This window comes from Scyliorhinus canicula, chromosome 5 (assembly GCF_902713615.1).
Source record: "Scyliorhinus canicula chromosome 5, sScyCan1.1, whole genome shotgun sequence".
In the NCBI taxonomy this organism is placed as follows: Eukaryota; Metazoa; Chordata; class Chondrichthyes; order Carcharhiniformes; family Scyliorhinidae; genus Scyliorhinus; species Scyliorhinus canicula.
The window spans coordinates 213,797,476-213,815,840 of record NC_052150.1 but is presented as its reverse complement, the minus strand read 5'-3'; the positions used below and the strand labels follow the sequence as shown (position 1 = coordinate 213,815,840).

General features: G+C 49.6%; 1 protein-coding gene across 3 annotated transcripts in view; it reads right to left on the bottom strand.

The window, feature by feature from the left end:
• Window positions 1-18,365, bottom strand: part of obscnb (obscurin, cytoskeletal calmodulin and titin-interacting RhoGEF b) — an 896,193-nt gene that overhangs the window by 517,889 nt on the left and 359,939 nt on the right. For all 3 annotated transcript variants that reach the window (XM_038798455.1, XM_038798456.1, XM_038798458.1), the window contains one exon: window positions 189-455. In XM_038798455.1, coding sequence (XP_038654383.1) covers window positions 189-455 — 267 coding nt within the window. The remainder of the gene's footprint in view (window positions 1-188; window positions 456-18,365) is intronic.

Genomic DNA, 18,365 nt, shown 5'->3' with positions numbered 1-18,365 from the left:
GAGCTGTGAAGCATTTATGCTAACCACCATGCTACCCTGCTGCCCCTGCTACCCTGCTGTCCCGGCCATAGTGTGGGAAAGTGGCATTGGGGAAGATGATCAGGGATGATCAATTCAGTGGCAGAACAGGCTTGACAGGCTGAATGGCCTCCTACTGTTCCGAATAATCATTTATGACGCTGCCTTACCTTTTACTTTTAAAGAGGCAGTTGTCTGTTCGTCCCCAGAGTCACAGGTGTATTCTCCAGCATCTTCAAGTTTTAGGTCATGAATAATCAGCTCAACGTTAGAACCTTCCTGCTTCATTTCGTATTTGTCATTAGTAATGATTAGTGTGGATCCTTTTTTCCATTTTACAGGGGCATCAGATTTTGACAGCTCACACCGCAATGTAGCCACACTTCCTTCTTTATGCTCTTTATTCTGAAGCTTCTTCTTGAAAAGCACTGGAAGCGCTGGAAAAGTAAATTGAAGTACCTTCTTGAATAAGAGCCAGAAAAGAACACCTTTGTAGCTACATTTTACCAATTAGCAAATGCATGAGCTAAACAATACAATTGTGCCAGTTGTTTTATCAGTTGATAGCACTCTCACCTGATTCAGAAGATTTAATTCAAGTTCCACTCCAGGTCTTAAGTACAAAATCTACGCTAACCCTTCTGTGCAGGATTGATGGAGTACCAATTTTCGGTTAAACTAAAGCATCATCTTGCCTCACTAATGATATGAAAGATATCATGGCACTATGTCAAAGAGCGAGAGCAGCAGATGCATGGGAACACCACCACTAGAAAATTCCCCTCCAAGCCACATACCACCCTGACTTGGAACTATATCGCTGTTCCTTCACTGTCACAGTGGCCAAATCCTGGCACTCCCTAAAAGCACAGTGGGTGTACCTATACAACACGCACTACCGCAGTTCAAGAAGGCGGCTCACTACCACCATGTCAAGGGTATTTGGAGTGGGCAATAAAGATGCTGTCCTAGTCGTGTTAAAGCATAAAAAAAAGTTAGCCCTGGTGTCTTGGTCAATATTGATCACAAAGGTCTGGTTATTATCACATTGTCGCTTGCAGGATTTTGCTGAGCATAAATTGGCTTCAGCGTTTCCTACATTACAACAGTGACAACACTTCAAAAAGTACTACAGACTGTCTGTAAAGTGCTGTGGGATTCTGGTGGATATGAAAGGTGCTATATAAATGTAAGGCTTTTTATTTTAACATTACAAGCATTACAATAAGACATCCTCATATATGCTTTGTCACACATAAAATAAAGAAAGAATAAACAGTGTTCCATATTTGAGCAACAAATAAAACAGGAGAAATATTACTGTTTCTACTGAAAAAGCAATTATTTTCATTAATGTTATTCCGGTCACGAAACTGAAGAAAACAGGTGGCGAGTATTCCATCACACTCCTGACTTGTGCCTTGCAAATGATCAACCGGTATGGGGGAGTCAGGAGGTGGGTTACTCGCCAAGGATTCCTAGCCTTTGACCTGCTCTTGTAGCCACAGTGGTACAATGGTAACCCCCAAGACGTTGATAGTCGGGGACTTAGCAATGGCAATGCCATTGAATGTCATGGGGCAATACTTAGATCCTCTCTTGTAGGAGATGGACATTACGTTCTATTACCTGTCACTTGTGGTGCAAATGTTACTTGCCACTTGCCAGCACAGGCCTGGATATTGTCCAGGTCTTGCAGCATTTAGACTTAGACTGCTTCAGTATCTGAGAAGTCGTGAACATTGTGTAATTGTCAGTAAACATCTCTGCTTCTGACCTTATGATGGAAGAGGCCACTGATGAAGCAGCTGAAGATGATTGGGCCAAGGACACTACCCTGAGGAACTCCTGCAGTGACGTCCTAGAACTGAGATGATTGACCTCCAACCTCCATAATATGGAACTATTCTTTTCATAGAAACATTGAATGTTACAACAAAGAAGTGGCCTACAAAGGCATTTTCAGAAAAACTGAACCATATAGAGATATTAGGACAGGTGAAGAAAAAGCTTTGTCAGAGGAGGATTTTACCTAATAGCTTAAAGGAGAGAGATAGTTGCAGACAGGTTTAGGACAAGAATTCGAAAGCATAGAATCTAGGCAGCTGGAGGCATGGCAGCCAATGGTGGAATACATGTCCAATCTCTCATGCTGAGTCTGCATCACGAACATCTAGGAACTTGTGTAAAATTAAAAGAGCTGTTCCAGTCTAGTTTAATAGTCTGACATAGTCATACTCACAGAATATTAACTTTTAGTGCATGTCCCAGACTCCACCATAACTATCCCTGTCTAACCGACAAGACATACCCACCAGAGGTGGCGACTTGAGTTGTATAAGGTGGACAGGGATTGACAACCCTGCACAATATTGACTCTGAAATCCATAAAGTCTTGTGGCATCAGGTGAAGAACGGGCAAGGAAAGCTCTTAGTGTTGGAACCTTCACTGCTTTCCATTTCTCTCTTAGTGTTGGAATTCTCACTCCACGGTACAAATATTTCCCACTTTCTCTGTTTATTAGCTTTGACAAAGACTCATTGGACTCGAAACGTTAGCTCTTTTCTCTCCCTAGAGATGCTGCCGGACCTGCTGAGATTTTCCTGCATTTTCCCTTTCATTTCAGATTCCAGCATCTGCAGTAATTTGCTTTTATCCAGTGTTTAACTCACTGCCACTTCTCTTCCAGGAATGCCTACCATGAAGAAGTACTGCTCTTCTCTCCGACAGGATTTCCATAAGTCCCTCCCCCACTATCCAACTTCACTGCTTTCCATTTCTCTCTTAGTGTTGGACAAGGTATTCACAAAGACTCACTTCCACAGCCATATTTCCTTCCTCATTGACTGCCTTTGTCTCCGACTTACCCCACGGGGATTTCAATTTAAATTCCACTCTGCATGTAACCTCAAGGATTACAGGTACCTCCAGGATATACAACATTCTTCCAACTGCTGCTCTCACAGCATCCTGAAAGCCACACTCTGTGCCATGCAGCGCCACATGAAGACACTCAACATCTCTCTCCAGCAGCACCGTCTTACTCTCTCTCAAAGCTGTACCTGTCCCCAGTTTCATTTCATCCTTCGCATCATTCGACACCTGAAGAATCTTTTTCTGTTTCTTGCAGATGTTAAGGAATGCAAGCTTCAACAACTCATCAACACCACTGCCCAGCCTCGGATTGGATTGGATTGGATTTGTTTATGAAATGAAAATCGCTTATTGTCACGAGTAGGCTTCAATGAAGTTACTGTGAAAAGCCACGTGTAACGAGGTACAGTGAAAAGTGGGCGCGATTCTCCGCTGCCCACGACAGGTCGGAGAATAGCGGGAGGGCCTTCCCGACATTTTTCCCGCCCTCCCGCTATTCTGCCCCCCACGGCCTCCCCACGACACGAATCGCTGCTCGCCGTTTTTTACGGCGAACAGCGATTCTCCCCAGGCCGATGGGCCGAGTTCCCAGGCCTTTACGGCCGTTTTCACGAACGCAATCACACCTGCTCTCACTGGGCGAAATTCTCCGCCCCCCACGACGGGTGGGAGAATAGCGGGAGGGCCTTCCCGACATTTTTGACGCCCTCCCGCTATTCTCCCCCCCCCCCGCCGAAGTCCCAACCCGAATCGCTGCCGCCGTTTTTTTACGGCCGGCAGCGATTCTCAGCTGTTAGATGGGCCGAAGTCCCAGCCCTTTCCGCCGTTTTTACGAACGGCAAACACACCTGGTCTTGCCGTTCGTAAAAACGGCGTCACAAACTCGCTATTAATAACCATGGCACCGATTGGCACGGCCGTACCACGGCCGTGCCAAGGCTGCCATGGGCCCGCGATCGGTGGGCACCGATCGCGGGCAGCGGGCCCGATGCCCGCGCACTACTTGTCCTTCCGCCGCCCCGCAGTATCCATTCGCGGGGCGGCTGAGGGGAACCCGGCCCGCGCATGCGCGGGTTTCGCGCAAAAACGCGATGACGTCACCCGCGCATGCGCGGGTTGGAGTCTGCCAAACTGCGCATGCGCGGCTGACGTCATATGACGCGTCAGCCGGCGCTAACTCCGGCAAGCGGGCTTAACGATTTTCGTTAAGCCCGTCTTGCCGGAGCCTACGGCGTCGGGCTGCTAGCCCCGACCGGGGACCAGAATCGGTCCCCGGTCGGGAAGGGGCGCGCTGCCGTAAAACCCGCCCGGGTTTTACGGCAGCTTTACGATTTCTTCCGTTTTGGGAGAATCGCGCCCACTGTTCGTGAAAACGGCTGCAAAGTGCTGTCCTGGACAACCATGGCACCGATTGGCACGGCCGCACCAAGGGTAGCATGGGCCTGCGATCGGTGGGCACCGATCGCGGGCAGCGGGTCCGATGCCCGCGCACTAATTGTTCTTCCGCCGCCCCACAGGATCAGTCCGCGGGGCGGCTGAGGGGCATGACGCCCCGCGCATGCGCGGGTTTGACGTGTCTGCGTGATTACGTCATCCGCGCATGCGCGGGTTGGAGCCGTCCAACCTGCGCATGCGCGGCTGACGTCATCGTGCGCGTCAGCCGCCGTGACGCTTGGCGCGCGGACTTAGTGACGGTCGCTAAGCCCGCGATGCAGTGCTTCACGGGGCCGCGCTGCTAGCCCCGCCCGGGGGGGAGAATCGGGTCCTGGGAGGGGGCAGTTTCACGGCAGCCTTTACGACTCGCCGCATTTGCGGAGAATCGCGCCCAGTATTTTTCTGCGAGCAGCTCAACAGATCATTCAGTACATGGGAAGAAAAGGGAATTAAACAAAATTCAAGAAAATACAAGAAAATACATAATAGGGCAACACAAGATATACAATGGGCGCGATTCTCCGACCCCCACGCCGGGTGGGAGAACGCGGGAGTGCTGGGCGATTCACACCACGCCGCCCTGGCACCTGCACGCGATTCTCCCACCCCCCCCAAAACGGCGTGTCGTGTTTTACGACAGGCCGCTCGGAGAATCGCCGCTCGCCATTTCTAACGGGTGAGCGGCGATTATCCGGCCCGAATGGGCCGAGCGGCCTGCCTAATCCGACCGGTTCACGCCAGCGCCAACCACACCTAGTCGCTGCCGGCATGAAAAGCGCGCGACCGCTGCGTGTGGGGTCTGTGGGGGGAGAGGGAGGATCGAGCACCAGGGGGGTACTCAGGAGGGGTCTGGCCCGCGATCGGTGCCCACCGATCGTCGGGCTGGCGTCTCTGAAAGACACACTCTTTTCCCTCCGCCGCCCGCAAGATCAATCCTCCATGTATTGCAGGGCGGCGGAGGGGAGGACGGCAACCACGCATGCAGCGACCAGATGTGGTTGGCGCCGGCGTGAACCGGTTGGATTAGGCAGGCCACTCGGCCCATCCGGGCCGGTGAATCACCGCTCGCCCGTTAGAAACGGCGAGCGGCGATTCTCCGAGCGGCCTGTCGTAAAACGCGACACGCCGTTTTGGGGGGGGGGGTGAGAGTATCGCGTGCGCCTGCCAGGGCGGTGTGGCGTGAATCGCCCAGCACTCCCGTGATTCTCCCACCCGGCGTGGGGTTCGGAGAATCGCGGCCTTTGTCTCCCTTTGGGAGAATCGCGCCCAATGTAACTACATAAGCATTGGCATCAGATGAAGCATACAGGGTGTAGTGTTAATGAGGTCAGTCACTAAAAGGGTCATTTAGGAGTCTGGTGACAGTAGGGAAGAAGCTGTTTTTGAGTCTGTTCATGCGTGTTCTCAGACTTCTGTATCTCCTGCCCAATGGAAGAAGTTGGAAAAGTGAGTAAGCCGGGTGGAAGGGATCCTTGATTATGCTGCCCGCTTTCCCCAGGCAGCGGGAGGTGTAGATGGAGTCCATGGATAGGAGGCAGGTTCGTGTGATGGACTGGGCGGTATTCACGACTCTCTGAAGTTCCTTGCGGTCCTGGGCCGAGCAGTTGCCATACCAGGCTGTGATGCAGCCCGATAGGGTGCTTTCTATGGTGCATCTGTAAAAGTTGGTAAGGGTTAATGTGGAGATGCCGAATTTCCTTAGTTTCCTGAGGAAGTATAGGCGCTGTTGTGCTTTCTTGGTGATAGCGTCAACTTGAGTAAAGCAGGACAGATTTTTGGTGATGTGCACCCCTAGGAATTTGAAACTGCTAACCATCTCCACCTCGGCCCCGTTGATGCTGACAGGGGAGTGTACAGTACTTTGCTTCCTAAAGTCAATGACCAGCTCTTTAGTTTTGCTGGCATTGAGGAAGAGATTGTTGTCATTACACCACGCCATCAGGTTCTCTATCTCCCTCCTGTATTCTGACTCGACGTTATTCAAGATCCGGCCCACTATGGTCGTATTGCCAGCAAACGTGTAGATGGAGTTGGAACCAAGTTTTGCCACGCAGTCGTGTGTGTCCAGGGAGTAGAGTAGGGGACTAAGTACGTAGCCTTGCGGGGCACTGGTATTGAGGACTACTGTGAAGGAGGTGTTGGTGTTCATTCTTACTGATTGTGGTCTGTTGGTCAGAAAATCGAGGATCCAGCTGCAGAGTGGAGAGCCAAGTCCTCGGTTTTGGAGCTTTGATATGACTGTTTAGCCCACTGTGCTAAACCAGCCAATGTCCCCTCGACAGTTCTCAATGAATAGATCGAGGGCAGGTAGTAATTGTCCCATCGCGGGGGGGGGGGGGGGGGGGGGGGGGGTCCACTTGGCCCTCCACCAGTCCCGATCCCTTGTACCCCATTTCTCCCAGTATCAACACCACTGCCCATCCTAGGCCGTCCACCAGTCCCAATCCCTCATACCCCATTTCTCCCAGCCCCAGCCTTGCCGTGTGTTCACCATACCCTCTGGCCTTCCCCTCTCTGAGGCTAGCGTGCTGTTCTCAGCAAAGGACTCAGCATTGTACTCTTGCATCCCCACCTCAATGAATTCCGGGCTCGACATGATGTTGAACTCTTCCTTCGTCATCTTCATCTCCGTGCTCACTTCTTTGGGCAAGAATCCTCCCCCCCCCCCCCCCCACGTTTCCACTAATCCTTTCATGTCCCTCCAACATTCTTCCTCCAAGTGGAGCCCCCCCCCCCCCCCCCCCAATGGGACAATTGCTACCTGCCCTTGTTCTTTTCATTGAGAACTGTTATGGGGACATTGGCTGGTTTAGCACAGTGGGCTAAACAGTTGACTTGTAATGCAGCATAAGACAGCAGCGCGGGTTCAATTCCTGTACCGGCCTCCCCGAACAGGCGCCGGAATGTGGCTACTAGGGGCTTTTCACAGCAAGTTCATTGAAGCCTGCTTGTGACAATAAGAGATTATCATTGTTTTTTCTGCCCCCTCACCCATTCCAACCTCTCTCCTTCCAAACTTTCTGTCTTCATTCCGTCAGGTCTAACCCCGACTTTGTCATCAAACCTGCCAACAAAGGGGATGCTGTTGTCGTCTGGCGCACTGACCTCTACCTCGCAGAGACTGAGCGCCAACTCTCAGATACTTACTCTTACCTCCCCGTGGACCATGACCAGACCACTGAACATCAAGCCGTTATCTCCAACACCGTTAGCGACCTCATTTCCTCCTGTGCTTTCCCCCTGCGGCTTCCAACCTCATAGTCTCCCAACCCCGGACAGCCCGCTTTTAACCTACTTCCCAAAATCCACAAAAAAGACTGTCCCGGCAGACGCATTGTGTCAGCATGCTCCTGCCCCACCGAACGTATTTCCTCTTATCTTGACTCCATCCTCACTCCTCTGATCCATTCCCTCTCCACCAACATCCGGGATTCCTCTGATGCACTGCGTCATATTGACAGCTTCCAGTTCGCGCCCTAACTGCATTTTGGATGTGCAATCTCTCTACACCTCCATCCCACACCAGGACGGCCTGAGAGCTCTTCGCTTCTTTCTCGAAAAGAGGCCCGAACAATACCCATCCACCACCACTCTCCTCCGCCTGGCTGAACTCGTTCTATCTCTCAACAACTTCTCCTTTAACTCATTCCACGTTCTCCAAATCAAAGGTGTAGCAATGGGTACCCACATGGGTCCTAGCTACGTTTGCCTTTTTTTGGGTATGTGAAACATTTCTTGTTCCAGGCCTACCCGGGTCCCCTCCCACACCACCTTTACCGATAATTATTTTGGTGCCACTTCATGCTCACGACCTGAAAAAATTAATCAACTTCGCTTCCAGTTTCCACCCCTCTATCACTTTCACCTGGTCCATCTCAGGCACTTCCCTTCCCTTCCTTGATCTTTCTGTCTCCATTTCCGGCAATAGACTATCTACTAATATCCACTACAATCGCACTGACTCCCACAGCTATCTGGACTACAGCTCTTCGCACCCTACACCATGTAAGGACTCCATTACTTTCTCTCAACTCCTTCGCTTCCGTCGCATTTATTCCGATGATGACACTTTCTAAAATGGTGCTATGAAAATGTGTTCCTTCTTCCTCAACCATGATTTCCTACCTACAATTGTTGACAGGGCCCTCAACAGTGTGCAATCCATCTCCTGTGCCACTACCCTTGCCCCCTCCCCTCCCTCCCAGAACAAGGATAGAGACCCCTCGTTCTCACATTTCAACCCACCATCCTCCGTATTCAAAGCCTAATCCTCCACCATTTTCGTCAACTCCAGCGTGATGCCACCACTAAACAGATCTTCCCTTCGCTCCCTCTGTCAGCATTCCACAGAGACCAGTTCCTCCGAGATAATCTAGTCCACTCCTCCACCATACCCAGTACTTCTCCCATCTCCCATGGCACCTTCCAATGCAATCGCAGAAGGTGTAACACCTGCCCCTTTACCTCTTCCATGCTTAACATCCCAGACCCAAAACACTCATTCCAGGTTAAGCAGCGTTTCACTTGCATCTCTTCCAATTTGGTCCATTGCATTCGCTGCTCCCAATGTGGTCTCCTCTATATCGGAGAGACCAAACGCAGACTGGGTGATCGCTTTGCTGAGCACCTTCGGTCTGTGCGCATTCAGGACCCTGACCTTCCCGTTGCTTACCGTTTTAACAAAAGACCCTACTCCCATGCCCACATGTCTGTCCTTGGCCTTCTGCAATGTTCCAGTGAAGCTCAATGCAAATGGGAGGAACAACATCTCATCTTCCGGTTAGGCACACTACAGCCTTCCGGTCTCAACATCGCATTCAACAACTTCAGATGATTAGCTCTACCCCACCTCGACCCATTTGTTTTCATCCTATTTCATTTTAACTGTCTTAACATTTCTTTCTTTCTTGTCTTTCTTAATATATATTTAAACCCCTCCCCACCTTATCCACCTTTCCTTACCCTTTCTCCACTTTACTTCTCCCTTCCCCGCCCCCCACATCTACATGTCACAGTTTACCCTGATGTTAGTTTCACTGCTGTTTGGCCTCTCACACCTTTTGTTTTCTCTGGGGACTGCATAAGCACACTTTCCCCTTGGTTTCTGTGGCTATTAGCACCCCGTTTCCCTGGATTTCTGTGGCTATGACTCATCTTTCATTCTCAATCCACAGTATAAATATTTCCCACTTTCTCTGTCTGTTAGCTTTGACAAAGAGTCATCGGACTCGAAACGTTGGCTCTTTTCTCTCCCGACAGATGCTGCCAGACCTGCTGAGATTCTCCAGCATTTTGTCTTTCATTTCAGATTCCAGCTTCTTCAGTAATTTGCTTTTATGAAGGAAAGCTCTAACTGATTACCACTTATGGTCCTTTGTCTGATGATGAATCAGTACACTTCCATGTTGAAAAGGGCACAGAATGTACTTGGGTGGAGGACTTCAAGGTACCAGACACAGCTGCCAGACTGGGCATGCGCGAGTGCCGAAAGAGGCAACATGATAGTAAAGTCCATTAGACTTCATCCTCGCAAATCTATCCATTACAGATGGAGTTGTCCATGACAGAATTGGTAGGACTGACTGTGCATGGTCCTTGTGCAGATGAACTATCATTTTCATTCTAAAGGAAACCTCCATCGTGCTTGTGGCTTTACCAACATGTTAAATTAGATAGTGACAGAGCAAATCGTTCAATCATAGGATGGTTGCAGCACAGAGGAAGCCATTCAGCCTGTCCTATTTGTGTTGACTTTCTGAAACAGAAATTCACCTTTTGCCACTTCTCTGCCTTTTCCCTGTTGCCACAAAAATGTTTCCTTTTCATATAATGATCCAATTCACTCTTCAATGCCGTGATGGACCCTGCTTCCATCATACACTGTGTAAAAAGGTTTTTCCTCACGCTTCTTTTGCTAGTTACCTTAATTCTGTGCCCTCAGGTTCTTGATCCTTCTACCAATGGAAACAAGATTATCTCTATCTGTTTTGTCCAATTCCCCTGATTATCTTGAATTTATTAATTCTCCTCTCAAATTTATCTTTGCCAATGAAAACAGTCCCAGCATCTCCAATCTATCGAGGTAACTTAAGTTCCCCACCTTTGGATTCATTCATGTGAGTTTTTCCCACTCCTTCTCTAATGCCTTTGCATCTTTTCTGAAGTGTGACACCCAGAACTGGATGCAGTTCTCAGGTTGAGATCAGTCAACTATTTTATACAAGTTTAACATAACTTCCTTGCTTTTCTGCTCTATGCTTCTACTGATAAAGCCCAGGATTCTCTAAGTATATTAACTACTCGAACAACCTGCGCTGCCACCTGTAATGATTTGTGCACAATTACCCCAGGTCCCTTTGCTCTGACACCTGCGTGAGAATTGAACCTTTTATTTTAAATCATCTCTCCACATTCTTACTGGCAAAATGAATCACTTCACATTTCTCTACATTCAATTTCATTTGCCACTTGCCAATTCCACCAACCTGTGTATGTCCTTCTGAAGATTAACGTTTTCCTCTCCGCAGTTCACAAAACTTCCAAGTTTCATATCATTACAAATTTTGAAATTGTGCCCTGTACACTAAGGTATACATCATTAATATATAACAAGAGCAGCAGAAGTCCCAAGACGGACCCCTGGGAAACTCCTCTACAAACTATCCTGCCGTCTGAAAAACAACTAAACAGCTTTTTGTTTTCTGTCACTCTGACAATTTTGTAGCCTTGTTGTTTCCGTCCTTTCATTCCATGAGCTCTAACTTTCCAACAAGTCTGTTATATGGTACTTCATCAAATGTCTTTTGGAAGTCCATGTATCTTATCAATGGCATTGCCCTCATCAACCCTCTCTGAAACATTACCAAAAAATACAAACAAGTTAGTTAAACATAATTTGCCCGAAACAAATCTGTGCTGGAGTTCCTTAATTAATCAAGTGACTATTAATTTTGTCCGAAATCAACATTTCTAAAAGCTTCCCTACCACTGAGGTTAAACTAGATTATAATTGCTGAACTTATCTTTACACTCTTTGTGGAATCAGGGTCTTATATTTGCAATTCTCAAGTCATCTGGCAGCATCCCTGTATCTAAGGAGGATTAGAAAACTGCTGCCAGTTCCTCCGCAATATCCACCGTCAATTTCCTCAGTGCCCTTAAACGAGACTGGGAAAAGTGTCCTACAGTCAAAATCACCGTGAATTAGTCTGGGAGGAGAGCCCATGCAGTCAGCATTTCCATGAATGAGTCTGGGAAAGTGTCCTGCAGTCAGTTCTTGTTGAAACACAAACAAAGAGTGATATCATAGGAAAATCGACCAGAGTGCAGTGAGAAAGCTGAGTTTCAGCTTGGAGCCCTGAAGTGACGTCAGGATGCAAGAGGAAGCAGCTGATTGAATGAGTTTGCTCAGTTAAGTATTTACTACTTTCTATCACTTATAGTTTGTACAGTCTTTATTTTGTGGTTGCAGCTTGTAAGGACTATATTCTATAGTAACGGGAACCAGGAAAGAAGGGCCCTTGAGTAATTGACATTATATGATTTTAGGAACTTTGAAAGTGTTTCATTTAAAGGGGTACGTCATGGCAGGAGAGCTCAAAGCTGTGGTATGCTCTTCCTGCTCTCTGTGGAATGTCGGGAATATTTCCAGTGCCCTGGGCCAACATGTGTGCAGAAAGAGTTTGCAGCTGCAGCTCCTGGTAGACCAGTTTCAGAGCTAGAGCGGTGGCTGGGGACACTGCTGCATCCACGAGGTGGAGAGTATTGTGGATAGCAGATATAGAGAGGTGGTCACACCGCAGGATAAAGCTCCACAGGCAGGAAGGGAATGGGTGACCACAGACACAGTAAGGGGACTAGGCAGGCAGTGCAGCAATCTCCTGTGGCCATTCCCCTGCAAACAGATATACTGCTCTAAATACTATTGAAGGGAATGGCCTGCCGGTAGAAAGCAGCATCAGCAAAATTTGTTGGAGCGGGAGGGTAAACATCCAGTGGTCATGCTACACATTGGTACAGATGACATAGGTAAAAAAGTGATGAGGTCCGAAAAGAATATAGGGAGCTAGAAAGCAAATTGAAAATTAAGACCTCAACAGTAGTGAACTCAAGATTACTACCAGTGTCACAAGTTAGTCAGGGCAGAAATAGCAGGATATATAAGATGATTACGTGACTGAAGAGACGGTGCTAGCGGAACGGTTTCAGAATTCTGGGACATTTGGACCAGTTCTGAGGAGGTGGGAACGAGTACAAACTGGACGGGTTACAGCTGGGCAGGACAGAGACTAATGTCTTAGGGAGAGTCTTTGTTAGAGTGGTTGGGGAGGGTTTCAACTAAATGGCAGGCAGATGTGAGTGTGTGCAAGGAGTCAGAGGAGGTTCCCAACGATAAGAACAAAAGATGGAAGGGGAAATAAAGGGTCAGAATAAAACAGGGCCATAGTGAAAAATAATAGAAACATGACAAGGAATGTTAAAAAGGGAAGCCTCAAGGCTTTGTGCCTTTGAATCAGTACTCCTCCATGTTGAACACCACCAGGAGGAAGCACTGAGGGTGGCAATGGCGCAGAATATGCTCTGGGTAGGGGACTTCAATGTCCATCACCAAGAGTAGCTCGGTAGTACCACCACAGACTGAGCTGGCCGGGTCCTAAAGGACAAAGCTGCTAGACGGGGACTGCAGCAGGTGGTAAAGGAACCAACAAGAGGGAAAAACATACCTGACCTCATCTTCACCAATCTGCCTGCAGCAAATGCATCTGTCCATGACAGTATCGGAAGAAGTGACCACTGCACAGTCCTTGTGGAGACAAAATCCTGTCTTCACACTGAGGATATCCTCTACCGTGTTGTGTGGCACTACCACCGTTTTAAATGGGATAGACATCGAACAGATCGAGCAACTCAAGACTGGGCATTCATGAGGCGCTGTGCACCATCAGCAGAATTGTATTCAACCACAATCTGCAAAATGATGGCCTTGCACATCCCCCACCATTACCACCAAGCCAAGGGATCAACCCTGGTTCAATGAAGAGTGCCAGGAGAAACATCAAGTATACCGAGAAATGAGGTGTCAACCTGGTGAAGCTACAAGACATGATTACTTGTGTGACAAACAGCATAAGCAGCAAGTAATAGACAGAGCTAAGCGATTCCACAACTAACCCATCAGATCTAAGCTCTGCAGTCCTGCCACATCCAGCCATGAATGGACTATTAAACAACTCACTGGAGGAGGAGGCTCCGCAAATATCCCCATCCTCAATGATGGAGGAGCCCAGAACATATGTGCAAAAGAAAAAGCTTAGAAATTCGCAACAATCTTCAGCCAGAAGTTCTGAGTGGATGATCCATCTCATTCTCCTCCAGAGGTGCCCAGCATCACAAATGTCAGTCTTCAGCCAATTTGATTCACTCCACGTGGTATCAAGAAACAGTGAAGGCATTGGATATTGCAAAGGCTATGGGTCCTGATAATATTCCAGCAATTGTACTGAAGACTTGTGCTCCAGAACTGGCTGCATCCCTAGCCAAGCTGTTCCAGTACAGCTACAACACTGGCATCTACCTAGCAATGTGGAAAATTGGCCAGGTGTGTCCTGTACACAAGAAATAGAACAAATGCAATCCAGCCAATTACCGCCTTATCAGCATACTTTCCATCATCAGCAAAGTGATGGAAGGAGTCACCAACAGTACTATCAAGCGGCACTTACACAGCAATAACCTGTTCACTGACGCTCAGTTTGGATTCCGTCAGGCTCATTCAGCTCCTGACCTCATTACAGCCTAGGTTCAAACATGGTCAAAAGAGCTGAATGTCAGAGGTGAGGTGAGAGTGACTGCCCTTGACATCAAGACATTTGACCGAGCATGGCATCAAGGAGCCCGCACTAAACTGAAGTCAATGGGAATCGGGAAAACCTTCCGCTGGTTGGAGTTATACCTAGCACAAATAAGATTGTTGTGGTGGTTGGAGGTCAATCATTTCAACTTTATGGGCGGCACAGTGGTTAGCACTGCTGCCTCCCTGGATCCCAGGTTCAATTTCGGCATTGAGTGACTATCTGTGTGAAATTTGCACAAGGCCCCACCTAAAAAATTAGCATGTAAAATTAAAGCACATGGGAGTGAGGGTTGTGTCTTGAGATGCATAGAAATCTGGTTGGCAGACAGGAAACAAGGAGTAGGAATTAATGTGTCTTTTTCCAAATGGCAAGCAGTGGGGTACTGCAGGGATTGGTGCTGAGACCACAGCGATTCACAATTTATATATTAATGATTTGGGTGAGGGAACAAAATGTAGAGCGGGATTCTCTCACACCGGGGCCGGGCGGGGATTCTCCGGAAAGTGGAAAATTGCCGCCATTGGCACCGGCGCGGCGCCGGTTGGGGGCCGCTGAACGGGCGGTTCTCTGCCCAGGATGGGCCGAGAATCCGTATAAAAAAACCAGAGTCCTGTTGGCGCCGTTCTAACCTGGTCTTACATGGCAGGACCTCGGTGTGGATGGTTCCGGGGGCGGCCTGGTGTTGGGGGGGCCTCCGCCGTGGCCTGGCCCGCGATCGGGGCTATCGATCGGCTGGCCGGCCTCTCGGGCTGGGGGCCTCCTTTGTTCCACCCGGCTCCTGTAGCCCTACGCCATGTTGCATCGGGGCCGGTGCGGAGAAAGGAGCCACCACGCATGCGCGGAAATCGCGGCAGTCCCACTGCACATGCGCCGTTGGTGCCGGTTCCACTGCACTTGCGCAGACCCGCGGCACCCATCTGACGCCGGGATCGGTAGCAGGAGCGGTGTGGGTCACTCCAGTGCCTTGCTGGCTCCCTGTCGGGATCAGAATTGCTGCTCCTGAGGCCATGTTGACGCCTTCGGGAAACGCGACGGCCTTTACGACGGTGTCAGCACTTAGCCTCAGGATCAGAGAATCCCACCCGTAATACCTCCAAATTTGCAGATGACGCAAAGCTGAGTGGGAGGGCAAGCTGTGAGAAGTATGCAGGGAGGCATCAGTGTAATTTGGACAAGCTCAGTGAGTGGGAAAATGCACGACAGGTGCAGTATAATGTGGATAAATGTGAGATTATTCACTTTGGTAGTAAAAACAAGAAGGCAGACTGTTATCTGAATAGCTTTAGATTGAGAAACGGGAATGTGCAACGAGACCTGGGTGTCCTTGTATACCAGTCGCTGAAGGTACAGCAGGCGAGAGGATTCGAGAACAGGAGGAGGGATGTCTTGCTGCAATAAATAGGACCTTGGTGAAACCACACCTGGAATATTGTGTGCAGTTTTGGTCTCCTTATCTGAAGAAGGCTGTTCTTGCTATGGAGGGAGTGCAGCAAACGTTTACCAGACCGATTCCTAGGATTGCAAGACTGGCGTATGAGGAGAGATTAAGTTGGTTAGGATTATATTCGCTGGAGTTTAGATGAATGAGGGGGGCATCTTACAAAAAAACAATAAAATTCTAACAGGACGAGACAGGGTAGATGCAGGAAGGATGTTCCTGATGGTGGGGGAATCCAGACCTACTGATTCCCGGACCTGGAATACCTGACTGTGAAGTGCTGTCCGAACTACCTTCCATGGGAGTTCACTTCTGCTATAATCACAGCTGTCTACATCCCATATCAGGGGGAAGCGAAGTAGGCGCTTGCTGAATTGTTTACCACTATAAATTACAATTAATTCGAATACTTGGAGACCTTGTTCATCATGACCAGGGACTTCAACCAGGCCAAAATTCTACCAACACATCTCCTGTCCCAGCGGGAGCCCCAACATCCTTGACCACTGCTACACAAGCATCAAGAGTACCCACCGATCCACCCCCGAACAGCCGGAGGGGGGGGCGTGTCTCGAACATGTCAGGAATCGTTCCACGGGCATCTAGCGCAGAGGTGCCTGATGTGCAGCTGATGGTCACGTATCAGCTGCCATGTTCATCAAGTGGAACCCTTTTCGGTTTCTGAAGAGCAGTCTGCCATCTGCAGGCGTTCATAGGAGGACATGCATCTCGTCTATCACCCCTGGACCGGGACATATCGCGATGGCGGTGAACGCCGCTGCTCTGGCATCCTGGTGGGCTCAGTCCACGTTGAAATGGATGTATTCAGCCGCCTGGAAATATAGAGCCTCCGTGACGGTGCGGATGCACCTGCGCACCGAGGTCTGTGAGATCCCAGACAGATCCCCACTTGCTGCCTGGAGGGACCCTGTGGCATAATAATAATAATCACTTGTCACAAGTCGGCTTCAATGAAGTTACTGTGAAAAGCCCCTAGTCGCCACATTCTGGCGCCTGTTCGGGGAGGCCGGTACGGGAATTGAAGCTACGCTGCTGGCCTTGTTCTGCATTACAACCCAGCTGTTTAGCCCACTGTGCTAAACCAGCCCCTTAAGAGGTTCAGGGTGACATTCACCTTGACGGCCACCGGGAGCAAGTGTCCTCCCCCATACCCCTGCGGTGCCAGGTGTGCCATGATCTGGAAGAAATGTCGCACTGTCTCTCTGCTCAGCTAGAGTCTTCGACAGCATGCCCAGTCTGACAGGTCCTCAAATGACAAGCTCTGCCGGTACACACGAGGCCTCATGCGCCACCTCCTTGGCACCTCCTCCTCCTCAGCCTGTTGGGCGGCCTGCTCTCCATCCTGGGCGGCTGCCTCCTGTTCCTCTGCAGCACGCTCTGCCGCTGCACGCTCCGCTGCTGCAGCTTCCTCTTCCTCGTACTACCACCGGGCACTCCCCAGGGCTGTGGCGACTAGCAGGAAAGCCACCATTGCTGGTTGAATTCCAATATCCAATGTCTGCAGGGGATGAAATGCTGGCATGTTGGCATGGTCTGTTCCCCATGCACCAAACCAGGTCCAAGGCCTACATGGTGCCCCAGTTGGCAATGTGGGCTCACCCCGCATGCCCATCTCCGCACACCTGACCCCCGTTGTTGCCCGGCACATGGGGTCTCCGGCCCTGGCGCTCGTCCATGCTGCCAGGAGTACTGTTGGCTGCCACTGACCATGCCTGCGGTATGCTCCCTACCCCTCCCTGCAACACTTTAGGGGGTACAGTGGGCATTGTCCTGGGTGGGCCACCTGATGCCCCGCTGGTGGGTGGCGGTCGTGTTGGGGGTGTGGGGCCATGACAGAGGGTGGCGTGCAGGGACCCATTAGGCCGGTTCACTCTGCAGAACCAGGGGCCAAGATGGGTGGTCAGTGGGGTGCGCAGCAAGACAGTTGCCTTGCAGGTCGTGGCGATGGAGGTCCATGAGTGGACACCACCCCAGACCCGTGGGTGGTCATCCCGGCTACATGGCCCCATCCCTTCCCCCCTGTCCTGGCAGGAACCCCACCTCAGCCAGTGTCCAGCCCAGCAGCCCACGATTGTGCCTCTCTGTGTCCTACCTTTTCTCTCTCCTTTATCAGCCATGATGCTGGTTTCACGATTTTTAAAATCACAAGAGAACAGCGTCGTCAGGAATTCCGCTCATCAGAGGCGGAGAATCGTGGAGGCCCCGGAGAATACCGAGTCAGGCCGCTAATGAATACAAACAGTGATTTACTGTACGTGCGTTTCGGACTGCATTGACGCCGCTGTCGAGGTGATGGAGAATTGCGATTTGGTATCAAATCAGTGCCCGCTGCGATTTTGGCGTTGGAACCTATTATCCACCCAATCACATTTCACGATTTTGGCGTCAGCCAACAAATAATCCCGCCCTGTATGTTTTCAAGAGGTTAGATATAGATCTTGCTGTTAAAGGGATCAAAAGATATAGGGGGAATGTGGGAACAGGTAACTGAGTTGGTTGATCAACCATCATCATAATGAATGGCGGAGCAGACTCAAAGGGCTGAATGAACTAATCCTTTTCCTATTTTTATGTTTCTATGTATCTCATCTGGTCCCAGTATCTTATCAAATTTAAGTATAGTCAACCTATCCAATACCTATTCCTTATTAATTGCAAATGAATCAAGTGTCTCTACTTATCCTCTAACGCCATGATATAGGCAGAATCTTCTTCCTTGGTGATG